Below are 19936 nucleotides of genomic sequence, written 5' to 3' on the forward strand. Positions count from 1 at the left end.
GGTATGACGTCAATCAAACCTGTAATGGAAACGACAAACACAGTCGATCAGTCGACCGTTAGGTATACAAACTAACAAATATATATATATATATATATATATATATATATATTTGTTGTTTGATACTAACAAAAAATTTAGTTTCTATTAAAAATATATTTTTTTAAAGGATTTTTAAGGTATGATGTCGATCGAACCTGTAATGGAAACGACAAAACAATGGAAAAATCCCCGTCGACCAAACTTGTAATGGAAACGACAAACAAAGCGGGAAAAATCCCCTTCAATGAAACTTGTAATGGAAATAGCAAACACAATTGATCAGAGCTCTAATGGAAACGACAAACACAACGGCAAAATCCCCCGTTGATCGGAGCTCTAATGGAAACGACGAACCCCATCAATCGGAGCTCTAATGAAAACAACAAACACAGCTGCGAAAATCCCTGTCGATCAGAGCTCTAATGGAAATGACAAACACACACTACGTGAAAATACCCAAAATTCGACGGCCCAAAACCGTCGAATTATGGGACCATTCGACTGTCTTGACCGTCGAATTGGTCCATCGAATTGGGCCTTGTCGAAAAAATATTCAGCGACTTAAAATCATAGGATTTTATAAATTCGAATTGGAGATTCTTACCAATCAATTGCATAGGGCTTCTCTAATGAACCATGGGCTTGAAATTAGGATCATAGCCCAATACAAAAGTTAACATTGAAACCTTATAAACCTGATTTTGTCCTGAATTGAATTCTTTGAAGATAACCATGGGGAATCCTCTAATAGAAACAACAACATACATGCATACATACATATGGAGAGAGAGAGAGAGAGAGAGAGAGAGAACTATTATTAAATGAAAAAGAAAACTTCTGTTAAGCTCAAATCTTTGCCATAGTTCACAGATAATTAAATTTATGGATACTATTATCTTAATTAAGATAAGAATTTTGAAATGGGAACTCTACCAAAATAAATGCCTACATTGTTTTATTTTTTATTTTAAAAAAGGGGGGAAAAGCTTCCTAACAGGCAACCTCCACTGCTAGCCTCTTAGTTATATTGCTACAATTGGTCGATCCAAGAGTTTTCTCTGAGACATCAATCGAACAACTCACTTTACAAATACAAGCCTGCAAATTTGAAAATAAATATATATGTAGTGTTCCACTCTAGTCCTATAATAATAATCATTAAGGATAAAAGAATTGAATACAATTAAGAAGAGAAATTACTTGTTGGATGATCAATAAACTATCGGCAAACTCACAACTGCCTTTCACCATAGATCCACACGAGCCCTGTGGTTCTCCAAAGCTAGCAAATTTAACAGTTGAAATGGTTAAATCCTCACATGACAACTCCAAGGGGTTACCCTCATAAGCGAAGCCGCAAACCGAACCAACTGAAATGGTCTAGAAATTCACCAGACCTTTATCATCCTCACTGATCTCTCCCATTTGATTTTTCATCAAATTGACAACCGTGCTTCTAAATAACCATTGCTATTAAATTCTTTCCAATGGAGTCATGATCTAGAAGTAAGTTTCAGAGTAGTACCTTTGGTAAGATTTTCAGAAGGATTGCTAACTGGGATCTTCATTATACAAAATTGAAGGGATGACAACAAAGATCTAACCTGTAGCAGTTAATAAGAAATATGGTTAACGAATTTTTTTTTAAAAAAAAAAGTCAGTTAAAGTTTAATAGAAATAGCTTATCAAATCCAAGAATGTGTATAGATGACCTTCTCAGAGTATCTTGATATGGGACTTGACACATCTAGACAACTCCATCTAACATTTTCAATTGCCTCCTTTTGGACCGAGAATCCATACTTGACTTGAGGAGGTCTATAGGACTGCTAGACACTTTCCATAGAAAAAAAAAAAGGTTGGCATTTAGCACGACAGAACATGTAGAACTGCTACTTGTTACCGCAATATGTTTATGGAAAGTATTACTTGAGTGCTACCCCAGTGGGAAGACAAAATCATTGTATGTCCATCAGAAAGACATGGTTTACTTAGTAAACCAGAACAATAAAGTCCTGGAAAGCAACCATCTTCAGTACACATCACGACAGGGACCTACACATGTTCCACCTGGCGAGTCATATTATCATGACTCTAATTTAGTTTTATAACTTTATTTTGGACATATATTTAGTCTGAAGTTAAAAAAAAGAAGAGGAGGAGGATATACAAGTAAATTTAAATCATTGGTAAGAAACTTTCGTTACCGCACAATGGCATCCCCTGTCTTCTAAATATTTCAGGAAAGTATACGACATGATAATTTTGGCTTCTTTCTTGCCATACTTTCTTTGTACTTATCCCAAGGAAGTTTATGAATATTACCAATTTTATTTAATTAAAACAGATTAAAACTTGGTAGTAATCACCTCTTGTGTTTCAAATAGTTGTCGATGTGTCTTCAATTGGAAGAAGAGATAAGCTATGTACACAATCAACATGACGATGCTATTTGCCCTCAACAACAGGAGAGTGGAGCCAATAGTCTCAATGGCTATAATAGCTGTGTATCTGAACATCAATGGCAGCAAGTGGAACAACAAGCTGAGCAATAGGAGTTGTGAATTTACGTCAACTTGCTTCTGTTAAATCAATAAAGACATGTGATGAAATTACAAACAACTATGAATTAGGCTTAATTGTGATGAATTGATCAGTGATGGGTCTTACTCTATCATATTTTTGTTCTTTTTTGAGGTTGGCTAGGCCTCCACAGAAGAGAGAAGTCCCAAGAACAAGAAGAAGGTTTGATATGGGGAAGTGCAGTCATGTATCTTGAGACTTACAAATCTTTGGTACCTGAAACTCAGACTTAGAGCCTGTTGTGTGTTTTGTGTACAAAGAGCTTATGGCTGGAACTTCGGCATGAGAAGAAACAATAGCAGAGAGGGGCTGAAAGTTTGTGTTCCCAACAAACCAGAAGAGAGCCCATTTGAGGTTGCAGAGAGTGTACTTAAGAGCCTTGGTCCAATTCTCTTGCTTTCTGGTGGTATGTTGTTTTCAATGACTTGGTGGTATGTGGGTATGTCGTAGCGAGTGCTCCAAAATCGGTTCACAGGACCAAATCTGGGAAAATAAATAAATAAATCCCCTAAATTAGTTATAAATAATAAATAAATAAAAGAAAAAAGAATACCAATGAGGGAAAATGTGTTTATTTGGTAAAGACCAAACAGATGGTCTGGGATTCGCTTAGTGGCCAATATGGAGCATAACAAGTCATTGAACTTCAATGGGTTAGTTTAGAGCAATCCATTAACAATCAATAGGTACTTGGTACTTACAATTCATACGTATTGTTGTTACTATCCATAATCCGAGGGTAGCTTCCCAATGGAAGAATTTTAATTCAATAGCTGGTAATCAATAAATTAAGGATATCCCACCAACTATTTCATACTGAATTTTTCTTACAAGGAAAAATTATTCACATTCATAAAAAGTTCCATCAATTTCTGCAACAATTGGCACCAAAATTGTTTTAAATATCTGAAGCATGGAAGCAAAACTCATCTCCACAAATGATGAGTTTGAACCATGATCTTAACAAACCCCATATAACTTTATTAATAAAAAATAAATAATTCAACTTCAGAAAGGCTTACTATTACAATTTAAACAAGCTTTGATAAGCATGCTTCTAATTGTTTTGGTTGAATTTAAGGGCCATGAGCTCCTTAGTTGACTAAGGGTATACTCAAGCTTGTAGTGGTCAATATCCAAATATCCGTTCAGCAAGGGCATGAGGATGAACTAAACCTCTCATTTTGAATCTCTTTCAATCTCTCCTTTTGGATCTCTTTCTATACCCATTGCATTGTAATCAAGAATATACTCAATACACTACAATACGAATTATATGCTATACTTTTGCCATTCATTGTGATCTATGCCATAAGTTTTACTCTAAGAACAGAAGATTAAGGCCTAGCATTGAAATATGATAACAAAGGACTCAAAACAGGTCAAGTGAGTCTTGGTTGGTGTGGGAAGGGAACAAGTTATCAAGTGTTTTAGACTTTCAATGTTATAAATGAACAGTAAGGACCTTAAGCATATCTCAAACTCATAAAAACCAAATTCGGACTTTGTCTAAACCTATTTGGATCTCTTACAGGTGGGGGCTGGGTACGTGACTCATCATCTCTATATGCACACCGCCCAAACAATTCTAATCCTTTAATCCAAAGCCTCTTATGAACATAGATCTATAATTAATTATCAACGTAGATAGTCTAAAAGGATAATTCACCTCAATTAGCTACAGTTTAAAATTCAGACATATTGGACAATCCCAACTCTGAGGTTTGAACCCATGACCTCAAAGTTTTTTCACAATGTGTCAAACCAACTGAGCTATGTGAGGCATTTGTAGTTTTGTAGACAACCGTCTCTATCACAGCAATTAAATAAAAGCACAAGCAAGGCATAGAAACATAATTGAATGAGTCATTAGATATTAAAATGCAAAACCTAACAGATTCAGTATTACTTAGGAAGAAAAAACAGGATCGAACAATAGTGGGATCATAGAGTGTTCTTAAGCAAAGAGAGGATCCTGAGGACCCGTGTTCCTTCAACATTGGTGCTAGTCTTTAAAGGAGTTCAGAGCACCATTTTTTAAGTAGAGATTGTTTGGAGTTGGACATGCACAATTATGATCAATGATGGCACATATGAGAAATTTGATGAAATCAAAAGTTTAGGATAATAACCCACACTAACACAATTCTGACTATAACCTATTTCAAGACAGTTATAACACCACACAAACCAACTAAAATCCAACAACTACCAAAATATATATATATATATATATAGGGGGCGGTTCGAGGGACGTCCTCAAAACCATCTCAAAAACAGATGTTTCTCAGCTGTTGGATGGAGAGAAAACAACGGTACAGGGGCGTTCTCACGTCAGTTCCATATAAGAAATAAGTTTTAACTTATTTAAGAAAAACTCCCTCATTTTGGTTTTTTTTAAAACAAACTCACTGCTCCTGTTAACATATCCTCTCTCTCTTTCGACAGAAAACCAAAAAACCCCTTCGTCTCCACACTGAACTCACTGTCTCTTCTCTCTCGATCGACTGAACTCTCACGCTCTCTCTCTCTCGACTCTCAAAACGACTGAAAACCCAGCCTTCGTTTTCTTTTGAACACTGAGAACCATCTCTCGATCGACTGAAAACATATCCTCTCTCTCTCTCTCTCTCTCTCTCTACAGAAAACCCCTTCGTCTCTACTGAACTCACTATCTCTTCTCTCTCAATCGACTGAACTCTCATGCTCTCTCTCTCTCTCTCAACAGAAAACCCTTCGTCTCGACAAAAAATCGAACCCATTCGTCTCGACAGAAAACCCACCCCATTCGTCGCAACAGAAAACCTCTCTCTTCCCTCTCTTTCTCTCGATCTGTAGAAGATTCAAGGGACGTCTCATCTCTCTCTCGACCTCTCTCGATTGACGGCGTCAAAGAACCCGAACTCTCTCGATTTATAGAAGATTCAATGGACGTCTCATCTCTCTCTCGACCTCTCTCGATTGACGACGTCAAAGAACCCGAACTCTCTCGATCGATCGACCTCGATCTCTCTCTCGTTTCAGTAGACGAATTCAAAGAACTCGAACGGTGACCTTCGGCAAATTTTAGGTATTTCTCCTTTAATTTTTGTTTTGATATACTTTTCAGCAAAAATTCCAATTGAAAAATACATTAAATGAACCCAGGAAGGAGTTTTTCCTCCTGATTCCTACCAATCTGGGATTCCTGTTAGTTTTTCATCTCCACATTAATTTGGTAATTGAAATAAATTCAATGGGCATTGGTCGAAAATCCCCCCCTTTTTTCGGATTAATGTTTGTAATAAGGTTGGTGTGATTAGGCTTATTTAGCTTTTAACTAGCAGGAAATGGGACTTGTCCATTAGAGATCAGGGAACATTTGCAAGGGTTTTGGTGGAGTCATGGTAGTTCACGTGTATTGCTGCGGAATTTTCGCTCCTCTGCTCACATAATAACTTATCCTCTTATTCAGCTTGAATGGGAGTAAGAAATGAGGAATAAACTATAAGTCTATACTTCAAACCATCACTTTTATCTATTTGTTTAAAACTCTATTCCACAGGTAGGCCAATTTCCCCTTACCCATCAAAGAATAAAAAAGAAAAAGAAGATCAATTTCCCCTTTTTCCATGGATCAGAAGATGGTCATCGTCCATGAAAATATTTCCCTTACACCTGCAGCCAAACACACCTAAAATGCGGATGTATGATGTAGTTTTAACCCCGGTCCATCGGGATATAGGATTAACCTTAGTGTCCCAAATTATTTCAATTTTTTTAAATCATGAAGGAAATGTTAATTTTCATCTTTGATTGTCATCAATTGGTATAGTATTTGTATGAACTTAGTAGCAGGTTCTAAGAGCAGTTCTATTAATGCAAATTATTATGTTTTATTTCTTTTCATTGCTAAAAGAAAAGTAAATCAATTAGATTTCTACTTTGGTTCATTTATGGATCATGTATTATTGATTTGGTAATGGTTGTTTTCTTCGTTCTTTCTCTGCTCAAGAATTCGACTGACTCGTATTTCTTTTTTTCTTTTCTATTCAGTTATTATTATTTTTTATTTTTTTATTTTTTTATTTTTTTATTTTTTGAAATCACTCACAATTGGTTTTGTCAGGTTTGCTATCAAAATGGGCAAGTTTTATGTTATTTTTGTAGGGAGAAAGACCGATATATTTTCCACCTGGGAAGAATGTCATCAGTACGTGAATAGATATCCACTAGCTTGTCACAAATCATTTTCTTCGTATGAGGAAGCCACAAGACACTTTATCAAAGATAGATGTAATCGTGATATAGTTGAAGAAAAATTTCATGAAGTAGAGGATCAATTCTATGACTTGAAGCTAAAATTCGATGATATGGAGCATGTGGAGTACAAGAAAAAATCCAATGTATTCAAGAGATTGCATGTAATTTGTATAGTTATTTTCATATTGCCTTTGTTCATGGGTATGTAATTTCTTTGAACTTAATAGTTTTTAAGGGAATTATTGATTTTGGATCTTGATGAGTGACTGTATATTGTATATTGACTTTAATTATTTATTGCCTTTAGCCTATTTTATTTAAGTTGGACTTGATCTTGCTAATTATAATAATTATTAAGAGAATGATTCAAGATAAAATGTTGAAGAAGCCATCGGGTTGAAAATATAAGGATAACTCAAATATTCACCAAAGTTCAAAATCATCCAAAATTGTTTTTAGACATGTTTTGCAAATTTGGGTGTAAATAGCCATTCTATATCTTAAAGTCTTGGCTCATGTTTTCATATCTTCTCCAAAGTTCTTTGATTTGGTTTTCTACTGAAGTGAGAGAGAAAGCTCTTCAATCTCTACTTCCTTTGGGTGGTGTGTCATCTAATTTTATGAAATGGTGTATTCTCATACAATTTCATTAATTGGTCTAGGTAAACTCTTTAAATTTCTTAAAACCCCTAAAGGACTGAGTGACTGATCTTCATTTTCAATTGGTCTCATTGATAATTCAAATTGTCAAGATGGACAATTAAATTCCCATCTTGCCGAGATAACCATTTTACAATCAAGTTCAAAAATTGTAAATCATCAATTTTGATGATTTAACATGAATCATTCAGATCAACAATGATTTGTTGATTTTGATGATTTCAATTTGTCGTTTTATCGGGATAAGGCCATACTTGACTGGCTTGGTAGGACCCATTCCATGTATGAAATATTTGGCTTGGATTCACCACCCAATGTCCCAATCTAATTCAACTCTTTTTGAAAAAGGACACAACCACCACTTCTATCATCCATCCATTCACAACCCATGTCTTCAAAACACAAAGAACCCCTCTTAAATGATGGAAAAAAAGATGAACCATGTCATCTTCAGGTCACAAATCATCTATATTGCATCTTAAATGGCCAAAATAGATCATATATACCAAATGAGAATAATAACACCTCACCAGCAATTCCCCTTCAAAAACATTACAGAATTAAATAGATCCAATGACAGTAAATACAGTGAAAATTCAGTAACACAAGACTCTGGGTCTTGATTCAGTTTGGAGACACAGTTTCTTCATGGTGAAATTTAAAAAAACAGCAACAGCACCCTAGTATTCTTCAATAGAACAAGGCAGTTGTTGCTATCTTCACTTTGTTGGCTCCAGTACCTTATATTCTAGCCGCTAGATCGCCAATATCCTCAACAGATGGAGTACTATGATAGTTGTGAGAAGAAACAATAACCTTGGAAGTTTTCAGGCTTCTTTCCACGTATAGAATTCATGAATTCATCAGCAACCTTAAAACATAAAGAGAAATGAGAGTTTCAATAGCATGCTTCTAAATGTTTACCATACTAAATTCAATATGTGAAAAACAAAGACTACTTAAACACCACTTTAACTTTATGATTTCATTTTGTGCTTGAAAAGTAGTTCCTTAAGAATATTTGTTCAGTGAAGTTGTTATAATCTGACTCACGTGAACTACTTATGATCATCATTCCAAACAGACTCAAGTGAACTACTCTTTCGAGCATGGAATCCACATATCTTCATTCTGCATCCTTGCGAATCTGCACATGCTTCTCAACCTTCACACACACATATATAATTGATCAGGTTGGATGTCTATAAGATTTTAAATTTTGAGACATGTAAAATGTCTGCCATCAACAGGCAAAATTATTTTACACCAGATAACTTAGTTGCTAAAGTGAAGGTGCCAACTAGTTTATTTAAAGTCTATGGGTGATGATAAATGTTTGATTTTCTCTAGTTAAGATGGACAAAGATTTCACAAAGAGGCACACACATTGGGGGGAGACAAAAAGAAATTCTTGATCAACTTTCTTGGTGCAAGTTCAGAAACTGCCCAAACTCACGAGGGAATGGTAACCTACTTCATCTATAACAAGTTGCAAAACTGCTTTTTTACAATCCAGCTGAATTTGGAAAGATCAGATGGTTATGGGTATCAATTTATCGGCTATTATGAGCTTCAGTGTTAATAAATTGAACATATCAGAGATGGAGATGTCGAGATGGATGAAGATTCTTAAAGAGTAAAATAGATCCATACGATCATGGATAGGTATGAAAACACTTCCAATAACAGAACATGTGTCTCTTGGCAGAATTGAAATCCTAAATTCTATACAATTATTTGATTGTCACCCACTAATTGCGATGTCCAGATCAATTGATTGGTGAGATTGTGCAAATTATTGAATAACATTTGAAAAAATAAATTATAATACCTGTGAATAACAATCAATTGCAGTTTTAAAGTCTTTATTACGAAATGCAAAGTCCCCACGCTTCGTTGCCTCCAGCGTATCTCTCATTTGTTGTGTCCACTCTTGGAAAGAAAACTGAAAATACCCACATACAACTGAACCTGAGCCTAGAACATGCCAATATGCATATGCCAGACAATTTTTTTTTTATAGAAATCAATACCTCATTAGTTCCTTCGTCATCTCTGTAATGTGTTGTTACTAAAATCTGATGGATGGCAATCAGGTCCATTCTTTGACAGGCCTCGCCCATTGGTGAAAGTGGGTGTTGAGGAGTAGGAGGGGCATCCTCCTTTCTTTGCCAAGTAGCCACTTCAGTGCACGCACACTCTATTTCACATTTATTTCAGACATTCTTCCATACAGAAATTTAAAAACTAACATATTTCAGAAAAAAGGATGCCATAAGCAAAATCATTCAAGATTAGAAACCCATGTGGTGAATAGAGAGAGAATGGGAGTACACCTGTAGTCATGCCTATTCTGAACAAGGACGATATATGGATGGGACGAAGAATCACTTCTTACGAACCAATGCCGCAGCAATCCCACCAGCCACGAACCCTTGAATTTAAAAATAGAAGGTCACCTCTGCGAGTACCAAAATTGTTTGGGTTCTTTGAAGTCGTCGATCGAGAGAGAGACAGAGATCAATGTAGTTGCTCCTACTTCGCCATGATTTTAGATCGAGAGAGAAGAGAGTTGGGTTTTCAATCATTCTGTCTCGATTGGGTTTTCAGTCGTTCTGTAAGGGTTGGGTTAGGTTTTCAGTGTTCGAAGGAAAACGATTATCTGGGTTTTTCTGTCAAGAGAAAAATGAAGGGTTGGGTAGAAACAAAGGAGTTATCGAGAGATGGTTTTCACTCTTCGTTTTTCTCTTGAGAGAGAGAGCGTCAGAGTTCAATCGATCGAGAGATAGTTTTCAGTGTTCGAAAGAAAACGAAGGCTGGGTTTTCAGTCGTTTTGAGAGTCGAGAGAGAGAGAGCGTGAGAGTTCAGTCGATCGAGAGAGAAGAGACAGTGAGTTCAGTGTGGAGACGAAGGGGTTTTTTGGTTTTCTATCGAAAGAGAGAGAGGATATGTTAACAGGAGCAGTGAGTTTGTTTTAAAAAAAACCAAAATGAGGGAGTTTTTCTTAAATAAGTTAAAACTTATTTCTTATATGGAACTGACGTGAGAACGCCCCTGTACCGTTGTTTTCTCTCCATCCAACAGCTGAGAAACATCTGTTTTTGAGATGGTTTTGAGGACGTCCCTCGAACCGCCCCCATATATATATATATATATATATATATATATATATATATATATATATTGTGTGATGAATTTATTTCTATATTGTAAACAGTTGTAATATATTCAATGGAATTCTTGTAACTATGTGCCTTGTAAAAGACAATCATAGCCTCAAATCACACTTAATAAATATTAAAGGCAAAATCTGATCAAGATCACAATGAAAAATGTGCCCCCTTTTTTTGAGATAGAAAAGTGGGTTGATGGTTCTCCAAATCTTTGGGATAAGACTGTTTTTATAATTGTTGTAAGTTGGTTAGTGATCATTGGATGAAGGTGGGTTTTGAAACTAGTTTGAGGGATCATCATTCACAAACCTCATACCGTTAACGAACCTTAGCACCTTGAAGTATTGAAGAGAAAATGTGGCATCTGCCCTGAAATCAATACCAGAAAGAAAACAGAAGCAACAAAATGCTTGAAAAAAAAAATGGAAAAAAAATGTCCCGCACTCTAAAATCCAATCACTCAAGTTGAATTTCAAGACCACGTTAAACATGATCATGTGTAGAGTTAAAAAAATGGAATATTGGTTAGAAAAAAGCTTCTAAACAATTATAAAAGGATACTTTAAAATAAAATAAAAAAGCAAGACCACAATACCTAGCAGAATTAAGTAGCATAAGCTAGATAATAGCGAAGATTTAAAGAAAGTTACCATAGAAGTGCATAATGACCTTCAATTTCTGAAAATTTGTTAGCAGTCTCATATACTGATCACGTGCTTCTGGGTAACGAACCATGGATTGAACTCTTGCTAGAGCCTTCTCTACACCAGCAATCCAGCTCCTTTTCGCCACCAACGCAATATAGCATTTTCAACAATACTAACAGACCAGATGACCTTTTTATATTGCTTACAAACCTGATGTCACATGTGCCTGAAAGGAAAGAAATCAGCAGAATTGAACCAAAAGTAGGAACTCCTGAACTTCTTGGTTGTGTACAAAAGATTTTTAAAAAAATTATTAATTGTATGGGTTTTTAATTTAAGTATAATGAATTTTATTGTAAATCTCTTTCCTTCTCTAGAGGCTTATGTTTTTGGTGTTCATATCACGAGCACAAGTAATATTGTCGCGCCCCAAAAACTCAACCCGAATCCTCATGATTCCCAAGTTGAATTCCGAGGCATGATATAAAACCCATGTCATGATAATCAATACATAAATTTAAACGACAAATAATATAACTATATGTCATACCTGATCATTGTTCAACAAAACAGACACGTATCCTCAAACATTAGAAACACTTGACATATATACATAAAACAGTAATGACATACTATGGTGTTCATAATTACATAACCAAAAATGATAGCTAAAGACTTAAACCTAACTCTAGTTTAAGACTTATTACTAGTAATACCCATGCTCCACTCCTGAAAACTTGGACTGATCATCTATAAGGCCCTGGCACTGAGCCTCCTCGGAAGGATCACCTAAACTAGGTGCACCTGAAATTTGTGATGTCGTAGGGGTGAGTAACAGGGGAGTTACCCAATAGGGGAATCTTACAATTCTAAATAACAGCATCCTATCTGCAGTTTAAACATTCTAAGAATTCATAAATCATGCATATTTGATATTCAACACAATTAAAAATAATTGAACACCGATGTCATAAAACTTAGTAGGAAATTAAAACACTTAAAAATCTGAAGAAAACAATTGTTCATAATATAACATCAAATAATAGAGTACTATAATAAAGAGTTGAGGGTCACGACTGATGTGAACATCTCAGTCAAAATACGATTATTCCAATACTTCACCAGTGTGGAACCCTACCGTTAGTTCCTGATTCTATGGCCAGTCTCTACCATAATTTGGGTAACTATTTTCCGGCTCAGGTTGGCCGTTGACCAAGGCCTTAAGAAACGGGCCAAATCAAGTAGGTCATTCTTTCTTGACTACTCTAGACTATTAATGATCATTAACTAGCCATCTTCATCTATGCCAATCTGGCGTACTTGTGATCCTCGATATTCTCTATCAATCATACAACTATCTACATCTTGTTCTCTATTAAAGATAGAAAAGAAATTCCCGGATTCCTGTTATGATGTTGTGTTCTTATGCATCCCATAATACATAAGAACTCAAACAACGCAACTGTTATCCTAGAATAACACATCATTCTGGAAATGTCACAACATGTTATTCTTTATAGGTTTTCACAATCTCTTTAATAAATCACTAAAATACTATATATAAGTATTTATTTTCTTTTCAAAACACAATGAAAGTAAGACATACACGTGTTTTAAATACCCAGTCTACTCTTAAATGTACAGTCTCATCTCTCTTTTCTTTTTCTTTCTTTCGTGTCTTACACGACTCTTAGTCGAAGCATTTCACTCATTCGTGTCTTACACAGTCTATGACTGAAGCATCACTTCATCTATTCTCTCATTTTCGTGTCTTATACGGCATACGCCGAAGCATCTCACTAACTGGGTATTTTAAAAACACAACAATCAATTGAGAACTCGTTCTCATATTTATTTTAATAAATTAATTTTCTACCCAACTTTTTAATTAGAAATATTTCTTGGAAATCCATCACTAAAATGATTAAAGTAAACTGTCCACCAATTTAACTTATTCAAAAATCATGTATGTTTATAAAAAAAAAATGTGAACAAAATATATGTATTGTGTGTAAAAACAGCAACTTATATAGTTGCTGTATTTTCTTTTTGACAAGTACAAAATACGTATAAAGTACTTATAAAATACGTATAAAGCAACAAATATTTTGAGCATTCAATTAAAGTATATATAGTAAAATATTATATAAAAACAACAACTTTCATAGTTGTTGTATTTTATATTTAACACGTATAAATACGTATAACGTACGTATAAAATATGTATAACGTACGTATAAAGCAACCATTTTTTTTTAATATCCTATCTAGCATATATATTGTCAATTTAATACTAAAAAAAATAGCAACTTTCATAGTTGCTGTATTTTATTTTTAGCATGTATATTTACGTATAAAACATGTATAAATCAATTACAAACATGTAATAATTCTTTTTAAACACAATAACAAATACTAGCATGCTTTAAAATCATAAAAACAATAATATAAATATGTATAAAGAATATGCATGTTGTTAAAAATTTACAAAATAATTTTAACTTTAAAATTTCTAAATCAAAATTATTTTTAAAAACAAAACAAATTCAAATCTTTTTTTTACAACTATAAAATCAGCATTATATATATATATATACTAAAACTATTATAAATAGTTGCAAGAGCCAACCTTCTTTCTTTTCCTTTCCTTCTTTTCTTTCTCTTCCTTCTTTCTTTTCTTTTCTTTGTTTTGTTTCTTCTTACTTTTCTCTTCTTTTTTTGTGTAAAAAAAATGAAACAACACACAAAAATTCAGCTAATATCTTGTTTGATATTTTCAAAAAAAATATCTAGATATTTTAAATATCTAGATATTACAAAAATTCTAATTCTTTTAGAATTTTTTTTTTAAAAGATCTTAGTCAAAGTTATTTGACTAGTCAACAATAATTGACTTGACTTGAGTCAATAATGGTTGACTTGACTTGAGTCAACCTTAGTTGACTTGGTCAACATTTTTTTTTTTTAAACATTACAAATATCATCAAGATTATAAGTTCTTCTTTTTTACCTCTCAAACTAAGATTATAAATGGTGAAATAGGATTCAACTCGTCGGCCTCAATAGTAGGATAAGGTGTTGTACATGGGAGAACTACACATTGGAAAATCCCTAAAGAAATTCCATATTAACCATTGGTTACTACCCTCGATAGTACAATCTATATCATGATGTAGACCAACAGAACATAGAAAAGATTTCCTTATCAAATATTTGGACATTTTTTCAACTATTTATCCTAAATTTTTATTGTTTTAAACATCTTAATTCTTCTAAGTGTTGAATTAGACTGCACTCAAAAGTTTTTGGTTGCCAAACCCTTAAATTGTTGTCTACTAAAAGCAACCCTTTATGTTTTTATCCAAATTCTGGTAATGGTCATACTTCATTGTTCCTTCTTATGCAGACTCAGACAAATTAAATTAACAGTAACATACTAAGTTTAAAAATTCATACTTCATCACAAATCTAATTGAATTCAATGTCAAAGCCTAGTTATCTAAAAACCTATAGGTTTTATAGTGGATTTGTTTTCAGCAAAAAACGACATTACTTAGCCAAATTCTATGAATTTTCATGATTCATGCATGAACCTTTCAAGCAAACATAGTAAGAAACAACACATGAACAGAGGAACAAACATCAACAGAGGAACAAATGAATAGCATGATCATTAAAGTTCAAATTAACATTCTAGAATGGTTTTTATGAGTTTTTTTTAGGGTTTTTGAGAGAGATAGACTTACAAATGAGATTTGAAGTGGTTTGATCGGTGGTACTGATAAGTGAGCTTCACTTCTTAGGGTTTTCTACTTGAGCTCTGATTTCTTCTTCGATTTGAGCTCTGAGAGATTAAAAACCCATTGATGAAGTGAGTTATTGATTCGAAATGTGAGATTGAGAGATCGTTCGGTGTTGAAATGGGAGATTGAGAGACCGTCTCGAGTGTCTGGTTTGATCGAATCGAATCAAATCAAGAGGGATTTTTTATTTCGACTAAAATGGAAGAAACTTCGAACTCAAAAATCCGTAAAAATGGTTGAGAAGGAAACTTCTTCGATTGAATGTAAGGTTTCTTTTCTTCCCAAAGGCAATATAAACGAAAAGCTTCTTCGATAGAATGTGAGGTTTCGATTTACTGGTTGCTGGTTTCGTCTGAGAATGAAAACGACAGGGAAGGTTGAAGTTTTTTTTTTTTTTTTTTTTAACATTTCAGTGGTTCGTTGGGCTTGGGCTGTCGAATTTTTTCTTGGGCTTATTGGGCCGGCGCAAATAAACGTAGAGTTGGGCCGCCGAGTTTAATGCTGTAATAGTAACGAATTTTAACCTTTTTGAGGTAGTGACAACGACGAAAATCCCCTTCGATAGGAGCTCTAATGGAAACAAAAACAACAAACACAACAGCAAAAATCTTCGTCGATCAGAGCTCTAATGGAAACAACGAAAATCTCCATGTGAGACTTGATTAGGGCAAACGATTGAGAAATATTCGTTCTGTATTTCTGATTTGAGAAGGATAGGGATAGAATTTTTATTTTTTCGAAGGCTAGTTTGGTCTTTTCACTTGAGTTGTTATTACAAGTTTCACTTCTAACGCAGACGCAAATTTTAAAAGTATCTTTTACTTGCTTTTTCAAATAACGTTAAAAAGCGCTGAAACCATTTTTTAAAAAACACTATCAAATGGGGCATTCAACTTTAAAAAATGCCTTCTAGACGCAAACGCAGTAGAAGCCATGTTTAAAAGTGGTATCAAACAGCCACTTAGTAAGATTTGAATCTTACAACTGTATAAGGAAAGTGTTTTTCTTTCAATGCACATAATGTGAGCCAAAGGCACTTAGAAGACGTAGGATAGCCCACAGTCCAGCTATTTCAGAAAACGCTTGACAATTTAGCGTGTTTAATCGGTTTTTGTAATTTGTTAAAAAGTAATATTTTTTTAATAATTAATTAATTTTTTAACTCCTTTTTAGTAATTTGCCTTTTATTGGATTTCTCAAACTTTAAGCCCTACTTGTTTGCAACATAAACTGCCACAAACACAAAATTTTATGTTTGCAGAATTTCGTGTTTACTGAAATTTATATAGTTTTGTGATTAGAGTGCTTGGTTGTGTGCAATGAAAAATTTTACGTTTGCTTGATTATCACGTAAACGTAAAAAAAAATTATTTTTCTTTTGAAAACCTTGTTTTAAGTTAAATAAAAAAGGATTTTTATATTACTTTAGAACAAATCAAAAAATTATAGTCAAAGCATTTTCATATAGGTCATACAATGTTATTCTCTTTAAATCAGGATTATAATAAAATTCCAAAATTTCTTTAATCACCTACAATTTACCTTAAACATCTACTACATGAAACCAACTTTCACTTGCTAATTTTTCATTTTAGAAAGAAACTCCATTGCCCCAAACATGTCAATATTAGCATTGATAGTGCCTAAACATAACTTGCCCCAAACTCATTTTAATACCCTACATCTAATGAAAAACATTTTTTTTTAATTTATAAAAAATAAATATAAATTAAGGCAAGTAAGACTATTATCCCACAATTATTATTTTTAAATTTAAAAAATAAATATAAATTAATGAGGTAGGATTATATCCCTCGTTTTTCTTATATTAAAAAAACATGTCAATATTTAAAAAATCATTTTTTTTTTTGTTTTGCAATTTTACTAGCTCCAAGTAGGATTCTATCACACGATTTTTTGTTTAAATAATAATTATATTAACGTTGAGTAATGTTTAAGAAATTGGGGAAAATCAGAGAGAGAGAAAGAGAGGAAAGTTAACATAACGTAAATTTTTGTGGAGGTATTTTCTCCGCAATGTTTTATGGAGATTTCATTGTAATTTTAATTAAGTTTTGTGTTACTTTACAGAGGGACCCACCAGAATTTTAGCATCCAAGCACCCACATCCTGCAAATAAATGTAAACATTTCTGTTTGCGTTTGTTTACGGTGCAAACGAGCAGGGCCTTACATTAAAATTTTCCTGAAAGGTTGATTTGAACCCAACAATGTTATTAACTTACATTTCAACCTCTTTTTTTTTTTCTTTTTTTTCCAGAACTCCAAATAAGGGAAAAAAGACATAAATAAAAAAAAAGAAAAGGAAAGTGATTGAATCCACCCAATGAGAATGCCACATTACAGTGAGCCCAAATGACATATAGTTTGGACATTGTGCATCTCGAGGAATCTCAGTCATGTGTGCACACTACCTAATCGTGCGCCACCCATGTACTTACAAAATCAAAATGGTCCAAACCCCCCAACACAATTCAGCACTTTTAAAAGCGCAAGTTAGCCAAATAACAATAAAAAAGATCCGGCGCATCTTAGCAAAAGGCGTTCGTTCGTTCGTTAATTTCTTCTCCCTTCTTTTTCAGGGCATAATGAAGGAAGGGATTGTTTCTTCGTCAGAAGCGCTAAGTTGAGCCTTACCTTTACGACTATTATTTGTCTTTCTAGGCTTTAATCCACAAGATATGGAGCACTCAAACCCATATACGTCACCGAAGCACGAGAACAATCCTCCTCCATCAGAATGTCTCCTTGCATGTCCACCGTTGGATCTATGGGACCTATAGGATCCACCACCACGATCGTACACAGGAGGGAGTTCCGTCCGCCATCTCTCTAACTTGGTTTTCAAATCCTCAACACTAGCGTCCTCTCCCCACTCCTCTAAAACTTTAGTATTTCCAACCACCTCCTTCACCTTAAACAACTCCTCCGGTGCCATTGCTGCCACCGCCGAAGGCCTCAGATCGAAGTCAGATTCCGACCAAAGTGACCCAGTTGTAACCGTCACCAATGGTGGGTCCCCAAATTCAGAACCGTTAATTGTGGGCCCGGTTTTATTTAAGTAATCGCTATCGGTTACATTGGAACAACGCTCGCTTCTACTACGAAGGAGATTATTTATTCGGTGCTTCTGATTGTATTGTTGAGAATGGTGATTCGGACTGTGAGATTCTTCACCCATCAGATCACGATATCCAACGGCTGAGGATTTTAATTGGGTGTACAAAGGCATACTTCGCATCGACCCATCAAGAAGTGCTACACCAATGTTGAGAATCCCTTGTGGACGACCTGATGGACGACGAACCTGAAGAGCCACAAATCTCATTTCAGAGTGGCCGTGGGTCCGGGTTGTTGGAGGAATTAGATTGCCTACGAGGACACGTACGTTTCCGACACGTGCGTCTCGGAAACAACTTAAAGCGTAGATTTCAATCATGACCGCTGACGTGTCGGAACGTAGGAAGGATTCGTCGACACGGAAGACGAACTTGTCATTCCAAGTTGGGTTCGCGTGTCCTTGCGTGTCGACACGGGTGGAGAGTTTGCGATCAGGGTGTACCCAAGCGACAGCATACGTGCGCATTTTACTTGAGACTACTGGGGCGAGATCTTGTGCAGATATGACGTTGATCTCGAGGAGTTGGAAGGGGACGAGAGGAGTGCCCACCACAGAGAAAGACATTGGAGTGGTGGTGGTGGTGGTGGTGAGGCACACTCGTCCAGCACCAAGAGGAGGAGGAGGGGACGACAACGAGGAACGTAAGGAACACAAAAGAGCGAGTAGTTATAGTGCTTTGACCGCTGTTTTGTTACGTTTGACAGATACGTTTTTTTCTTTTTTTGGGGTTTTTTGTTTCTTACCTCATTATATTCTAGCAGGCAAATAGCAAATAGGGCTGTCAATGGATCACGACCTGATCGGGTCGAGTTCATTTGGGATCAATCCATATGGTTGGATCCTACAAGTATCATTTTCGGATCGGGTTTTTACCTGAATTGAAAAGCCTAAAATTTCACCTATTATAATTCCGGAGCCTCTCTCATTTTTTTTTTTTTTTGAAGTTAATTATTAAATAAATTTAAATTTCACGTCTCTTATAAAATATTATTTTTTTACTTATCCATTTTGCGATTATTTTAGGAGTCCATTTTTTTTAATAATTTTGTTAATGGATTCTTGTTATATAATAATTTTATTTATTAAAATATTTTTTAATTAATTTTTAAATAAAAAAATTAGTTGAAAAGCCTAAAATTCCAAATCTCGTATAATTCCGGCCCCCCTCTCTATTTTTTTTTTTAATTTAACTATTAATTAAATTAAAATTTCACCTCTCTTATTTTACTTTAATCATAAATTAAGTTAAAAAAATATTTTTTATTAATATTTTTTTTTTACTTATCCATTTCATGATTTTAGTAGTCCATTTTTTTTAACAAAAAAAATATTATTTTATTTAATAATTTTTTTATTTATTTGTTCCACATTTTAATGTACATATTTATTTTTTTTATCCATCGATCAATAATTTAATAATTTTATTAATAATAATTCTTTACTCACGCCTCTTTATTTTTTTTTAAATTTAATTAATTTAATTAAAATTCCACAACTCCTATACTTGAGTGCCTCTTTCTCACTTTTAAATTTTAATTATTAATAAAATTAACAAATATTTTTTTTACATATCCATTTCACGTTTTTAGAAGTTCATTTTTTTTCTAACCACTCAAGAAAATATTATCTCATTCAGAGGCAATGC

General features: G+C 34.2%; 3 protein-coding genes and 1 long non-coding RNA gene across 19 annotated transcripts; 1 reads left to right on the forward strand and 3 right to left on the reverse strand.

Moving 5' to 3' along the window:
- Positions 1–858: 858 nt before the first annotated feature.
- Positions 859–15521, reverse strand: LOC147382876 (vacuolar cation/proton exchanger 3-like). Of its 13 annotated transcripts, none has more exons than XR_015173562.1 (8): positions 15094–15521; positions 11351–11573; positions 2713–3108; positions 2412–2624; positions 1755–1878; positions 1568–1646; positions 1243–1324; positions 860–1140 (listed from the first exon to the last, which is right to left on the reverse strand). XR_015173562.1 is itself a non-coding variant. In XM_086428223.1 (7 exons), exons 3-6 carry the CDS (start codon positions 2972–2974, stop codon positions 1287–1289), a joined length of 345 nt encoding a protein of 114 aa, XP_086284349.1. In that variant the 5' UTR covers positions 2975–3108; positions 11370–11573; positions 15094–15521; the 3' UTR covers positions 859–1140; positions 1243–1286. The 13 variants fall into 13 exon arrangements, 4 of the variants coding, with proteins under 4 accessions (XP_086284349.1, XP_086284347.1, XP_086284351.1 ...); XR_015173560.1 differs by having other exon boundaries at positions 861–1140; positions 1243–1495; XM_086428223.1 differs by lacking the exon at positions 1755–1878 and having other exon boundaries at positions 859–1140; positions 2960–3108; positions 11370–11573.
- Positions 4864–7188, forward strand: LOC147382877 (uncharacterized). The gene is made up of 2 exons (XR_015173563.1): positions 4864–5695; positions 6734–7188. It is a non-coding gene; the product is annotated as an uncharacterized LOC147382877 (long non-coding RNA).
- On the reverse strand, positions 7251–10495 carry LOC147382878 (serine/threonine-protein kinase BSK1-2-like). 4 transcript variants are annotated; one of them, XR_015173551.1, is made up of 5 exons: positions 9864–10494; positions 9561–9727; positions 9359–9472; positions 8581–8692; positions 7376–8398 (listed from the first exon to the last, which is right to left on the reverse strand). XR_015173551.1 is itself a non-coding variant. In XM_086428220.1 (4 exons), exons 1-4 carry the CDS (start codon positions 9871–9873, stop codon positions 8315–8317), a joined length of 375 nt encoding a protein of 124 aa, XP_086284346.1. In that variant the 5' UTR covers positions 9874–10495; the 3' UTR covers positions 7251–8314. The 4 variants fall into 4 exon arrangements, 1 of the variants encoding a protein (XP_086284346.1); XR_015173553.1 differs by having other exon boundaries at positions 7380–8398; positions 9561–9774; positions 9864–10493; XR_015173552.1 differs by having other exon boundaries at positions 7398–8398; positions 9561–9752; positions 9864–10491.
- Positions 15522–17462: 1941 nt separating the features above from the next.
- On the reverse strand, positions 17463–18865 carry LOC147382879 (uncharacterized). Its single transcript, XM_086427926.1, has one exon. It carries the CDS (start codon positions 18853–18855, stop codon positions 17749–17751), a length of 1107 nt encoding a protein of 368 aa, XP_086284052.1. The 5' UTR covers positions 18856–18865; the 3' UTR covers positions 17463–17748.
- Between the last annotated feature and the right edge of the window lie 1071 nt (positions 18866–19936).

This window comes from Akebia trifoliata, chromosome 16 (genome assembly GCF_017979445.1).
Source record: "Akebia trifoliata isolate Shusen 1 chromosome 16, ASM1797944v1, whole genome shotgun sequence".
Classification (NCBI taxonomy): domain Eukaryota; kingdom Viridiplantae; phylum Streptophyta; class Magnoliopsida; order Ranunculales; family Lardizabalaceae; genus Akebia; species Akebia trifoliata.

What these genes read in the sequence shown, in the direction of transcription:
- LOC147382876 (XM_086428223.1), bottom strand. An exon ending in AACTATTTGAAACACAAGAG is followed by an intron (nt 1,647 to 2,411) that starts GTGATTACTACC and finishes TAACTGCTACAG; the next exon opens with GTTAGATCTTTGTTGTCATC. An exon ending in TTCTGAAAATCTTACCAAAG is followed by an intron (nt 1,325 to 1,567) that starts GTACTACTCTGA and finishes TAAATTTGCTAG; the next exon opens with CTTTGGAGAACCACAGGGCT.
- LOC147382878 (XM_086428220.1), bottom strand. An exon ending in ATGACGAAGGAACTAATGAG is followed by an intron (nt 9,473 to 9,560) that starts GTATTGATTTCT and finishes GGGTATTTTCAG; the next exon opens with TTTTCTTTCCAAGAGTGGAC. An exon ending in CAATTGATTGTTATTCACAG is followed by an intron (nt 8,399 to 9,358) that starts GTATTATAATTT and finishes TTATGTTTTAAG; the next exon opens with GTTGCTGATGAATTCATGAA.
- LOC147382879 (XM_086427926.1), bottom strand. Translation starts at nt 18,855, where the DNA reads ATGTCTTTCTCTGTGGTGGGCACTCCTCTCGTCCCCTTCCAACTCCTC.